Below are 4,930 nucleotides of genomic sequence, written 5' to 3' on the forward strand. Positions count from 1 at the left end.
TATTGTGAGAGAAAAATACTGTTCTGGCTGGAAAAACAAGCCGAACAAGTCTGGTTTGTGGGTAAGCCAGACGGGGCCATTCAAACCACTGACGCGCTGATGTGCCGTTGGACGCACACCTCGGCATGAAGACACGGCCGTGGCCTCAACGTTCAACCCAGAATCGCCATCGCCCATCGATCGATCCCGTCCAAAACTCCAGTACGCGCACCTACAGTCGAGTACACCGAGACGAGACGCGAGAGAGACGTCGTTGGTCCCGGGCCGGGACAAAGTGTTCCGCGCACGAGACGCCAGAATTCCGCTCCACCGGACAGGGCACCAACTAGCACCCTCCCCTGCGGATGCGGGAGCAGGGCGAGCTGAGGGCCAAGCTCTCACATGAAATGTTCCGGTCCCGTTCCAATCCATGGACCATGCACGGCAGCCAATCCTGTAGCGCAGAGGAACGGGGAGGGGCGGATACACAGTACAGGTGGTGAGGCCACATGCTCTTGACATGCACAAGTGCGAGCGCGAGCGAGCGAGCGAGCGACCAGCAGATTCATGTCCCGGATGGTGGTGGGGTGGGGGGCAGGGGTGGATCCAGGGCCCGGGCTGCCCGGGCTGCAGCCCGGGGCGAGTCTATGTAGCCTCTTTAACATATGTGGTGTTTAGCCTAAAAAATTATGATCTTAATTAGACAAAAGGAAGCCTAGAAAACTATTTTGAACGTGAATCAGCAGCTCAGCCCAGGGCGCAGTCCCGTTCTGGATCGGCCCGTGGTGGGGGGAGTCACCGGACCGGACAGGATCAGGCCACCACCTCACGAGGCTGCCGGGCGCTGAGTGCTTTTGAGCTCGGCAATGGTCCCGGCGTTTTGAGTTTTTGACCTACTCGATAGATTGTTGGTGCTTGCCGATCTGATCCATTGGATGGCATGGCACTTTTTTTGTAAAGATCAGGTGTCACCCGTGTCGATTTGACCCGGTGAGTAGGATCCGGGCATTGGCTTGGCTGGATAAGTGAATAATGACGAGAAAGAGACTGTAAGGATTGGCTGCTGGCCATATGCGTACTTTTGGATAAGTAGCCGCGTCATAAAGTCCACGCAGAGGTACCCAGTTGCAAGTTTCTGGTGGCAGACTAGCAGAGCGTTTAGTTAGAGGAAGGAAGTTTTGGATCGATGGCAGAGAACGACAAGAAAACACAGCTGCGTCAACAGGCTTGGCTTCATAGGGTTCATTTGGTAGAGATCCAAATTTTCGTAGAAATGTTTCGGATCTAGATTCTTCGAAGAAAAGCGTTTCACGCAAAAGCGTAATCACTTGTTGGAACCGTTTGGCGGACTCAACTGATTTAGATTCCATATGTTATGTATCCGTCTGCGCGAGAACACCCACCTACGCTGAAGTGCGAAACGGGTCCAATCTGATTCTCAACGCTACATCCCGTTTGGAACCGATCCTCCTAAGAAACCGAACCATTTCTCTCATCAAACGGGGCCTTAATTCGGACTTGGAAGTCACCTAGAGAAACGCAATCCCATGATACAACTGAATGAAGAATAAAATACTGGCCATGTACCATCACTCTTTGTAGTTCGTTATTCAGGAAGTATATCAAGTCAAACTTGAGTTGATCAATGCAGGAAACACAGCGGTTGCAGTTGGAATGCAAGATTTTCAGGAGAGCAGAAGAAAGCAGAGCCACATGCTTTGCATTGCACACACACACTACTAGTAGCAGTAGTACTTGGGGGTAATTACAGACGGGAGGAGGGTACTTAGAAAACAAAGCAGGCAGCCATACGTGCATATCTCTCATGTCAAGAGTTCTTCCCCGGATCGAAGAACTGAAGGACACGCCTGTCGGCTAGGCCAAACTAGGATAGATCGGCGCCCACTTCTAACCCCCCACGAACTGATCATCATCATCGTCACCATCCTACTACCAGAACTCTACTTATGCTACAGACACACACACGTGCACCACATCCAGAAGAACACAAACATAATACTGTGTATATAGAAACACGACAGAGCCTCAGACTGAGAAAGACTAGCTATCTAGATTCCTCTGCACTGCATGCCCTCTGCTCGGTTGCTTATTGGCGCCGGAATGGATTTGTTCTAGCTCAGCGGTCCAACGAACTGATCACCACCCTGCAAAACGAACCAGGGACAGAAGCTGTATCAGGACCACCCATTTATGAGTCGTCAGGATTCAGGACCAGCAATCTGTGAATGGCCAGAACTCAGAACCAGCCATGTATGCTAACATGGATTTTTTTAGAGTTTTATGCTAACAATCTATGCTAACATGGATTGTGGTCTGTTATGATTCATGCATCAAGGTGGTGGTAAAATTTCAAGAAAAGAAACTGAGCGTGGGCCGAGAACGAACCAGTCGTACACGGTGGGGCTCCTTGGCCCGACGGCCGGTTCCGGCCCATCGGAGACCATGGTTTTCCGGCGGAACCTCCTCCAGCCGTCCGCCTTGGGCGTGGTAGCTGCACCAAACACACCATCAACAACACAGAGGGTCAGGGCCAGGCATATGCTTTCATGCACAAGTTCTCATTGCTTTCTGATGAATGAACCCGTTGTTATCACGCACCAAACACACCAACAAATGTCTAATCTGGGTGCTCCTAGACCTGACAATTAATTAATCACACTGTACTCCCCCCCACTGATGAATTCCCACGAATCATCATCTGTTATCACGAAGGTATTACGCATTGACTTAAATCTTGCGGAGTTGCGGTGTTTACCAACTACTCCTGCTAGCGGCAGATCTGTGACGGCGTCGCACTCAAGAAGGCGTAGAAAAAACATCAATAAAACGTAAAAAATAATTACTTTTTTTCGTTCCTTTTACTACTGTCCCATTTCATCGGAGATCCAATCCTGCGCAGCAGCAGTGCGCAGACCTACCTAAAAAAAAGGAACGATTTTTACCCCAAGAATGGGGCGACGACCAAGAAGAAACAGAGGCGGGCGAGCCCACCTGTGGCGAACGGCGAGTCGGGCGTGCTGGCCGGGGAGGACGGGACGGAGGAGCTGTAGGACTCGGCGCGCGGCGAGGCGTCGACGGACAGCGACGGCGGGCGGGCGATGGTGATGCTGCGCGTCACAGCCGGCGGCGCCGGCGCCGGCGCTGACGCGTCGGCGGCCGTGGCGGGAGCGGGCGCCGGGAAGGACGACGAGGAGGAGGAGGAGGGGGAGAAGGAGGAGTACTTGCGGAGCCTGCCGAGGCCGGAGTCCGGCCGCGGGCCGGCCACCGTCTCGTCCCAGAGCTGGTCGAGGAGGCCCATTGCCCGCACGCACCAGACCAGACGGTCTATGCGATTGGTTGGCTGGCCCTGCGGCTTGCGCGTGTTTGACGTATGCGCGCGTTGTCTTGTCGCGACGCGAGGGAGGGAGGAGGGGCTTGGGTTGGCTGCCTGGAGCAGTTGAGCCTTGGGGCGGGGCGGATGACGATCCCTCTGTTCTCTCGGGAACGGTGGGCTGGGGAGCATTTTTATAGAGAAGAAGAAGGTGGGGGTGGGCGCGAGAGGATTCAGGCGAGATATTGGGGTGTGGGTGTAAATTTGGATAAGGGAATAACTGCTACCGAGCTCATCTTCTTTTCACCTCTCTCCTCATTCTTGGCTCGGCTCCGTTAGCCACGGCTCGGCTGAGCTGGCTTTACTTTTTTATTTCTCACTTCAAAGATTTCACGGAATACTAGCGCTGGTTTGCTTCGCAGATCGACTCCATTCAGAGATCGTTTGCAGCGTGTCACTTGTTACAAGAGGATCCAAAATGGCATCGCACTCTACATATTCTACATGGGGAATGGGATGATGTTATTTTCCCATGGTTCGTTCAAATAAGTTATTATGAAAATAGATTCAAGGATCTATCTAATGATATTAATTATCATATAAATATTAGTATTTTCGTGTATATATTTAGTCAGTTAGGTGTATTTGATTTCTCAAAAAGCAAGAATGACAGTTAAAAAAGGATGGAGGGAGTATGCTCGATTGTCTTCACAAACACAGCTGCAGCAATGGATATACATGTGTACTGTTAAACCATGTTCTCGATGCCATGACACCTCATGAATCGCATGGCTAATTGATTCTCCAAAGTTAAGATTTTACATTGAACTATGGTCCGTTTCGCATAGGTCCACCTTTGAGATCTACGCTAGATCTATAATCTACGGTGTGACTAAATTAAAGTAGTTTAAACATTTATATTTTTTTAATTTAAACTATGATTAAAGTGAGTGGTGTATAGGCACGCAACGAGCCTCTACTTCTAGATTCAAGAATTTTTTCGGAGCTACAAATATCTACCTTCAAGAAATGTATAGATTACCTAGAGTCGTAGCTCTGCTGGCGAGTTCTTATTTCACGGATGACACGATATGATCTCTGTAAACTAAACACAATTAGAAACAGTGATAGTAAACTTTGATGTCGATATTTTTTTTCCTAGAATGCACAGAAGCGTTAGTTATGTGGTTATGCCGACCATACACAATGAATGAACAAACGACTAGGAAGTGCTAAAAGCCCATGGGTGGTACGGATAACGCTCCGTTAGCCACAGCTCGGCTGAACAATCGGCTTCTTTGAGCAGCCGGTGCCGTGTATGCCATCGTCATTCGTCAGCCGAGCCGTGGCTCGCGCCGAGCGAGGCTTCCCGTGAACTTGGACCCGGGGCCGGAGCCGAGCGGGTGCGCGCGGCAAAATCGGAACGAGTTTTGACTTTTGACCGCAATCCATATCCGGGTGGCCCACCCCGTACTACAGGATAAGATCCGTAGCTCTCAGGGCCATTGTAACACGCCACCCGTAGTGGGCCCGGCTTCCATCACGAAATCATCAGTTTACTGACCACCGGTCACCACACAGACCTCGACGACCCCAGCTTTGCTTTTGCCTTCACAAGAG

The 4,930-nt window shown here is 50.8% G+C and overlaps 1 protein-coding gene across 2 annotated transcripts; it reads right to left on the bottom strand.

The window, feature by feature from the left end:
• Positions 1 to 1,642: 1,642 nt before the first annotated feature.
• On the bottom strand, positions 1,643 to 3,490 carry LOC136473227 (dormancy-associated protein homolog 3-like). 2 transcript variants are annotated; one of them, XM_066470904.1, is made up of 3 exons: positions 2,943 to 3,490; positions 2,386 to 2,491; positions 1,643 to 2,144 (listed from the first exon to the last, which is right to left on the bottom strand). In XM_066470904.1, exons 1-3 carry the CDS (start codon positions 3,296 to 3,298, stop codon positions 2,112 to 2,114), a joined length of 495 nt encoding a protein of 164 aa, XP_066327001.1. In that variant the 5' UTR covers positions 3,299 to 3,490; the 3' UTR covers positions 1,643 to 2,111. The 2 variants fall into 2 exon arrangements, with proteins under 2 accessions (XP_066327001.1, XP_066327002.1); XM_066470905.1 differs by having other exon boundaries at positions 2,992 to 3,485.
• Positions 3,491 to 4,930: the final 1,440 nt, after the last annotated feature.

Source organism: Miscanthus floridulus, chromosome 8, assembly GCF_019320115.1.
Source record: "Miscanthus floridulus cultivar M001 chromosome 8, ASM1932011v1, whole genome shotgun sequence".
NCBI lineage: Eukaryota > Viridiplantae > Streptophyta > Magnoliopsida > Poales > Poaceae > Miscanthus > Miscanthus floridulus.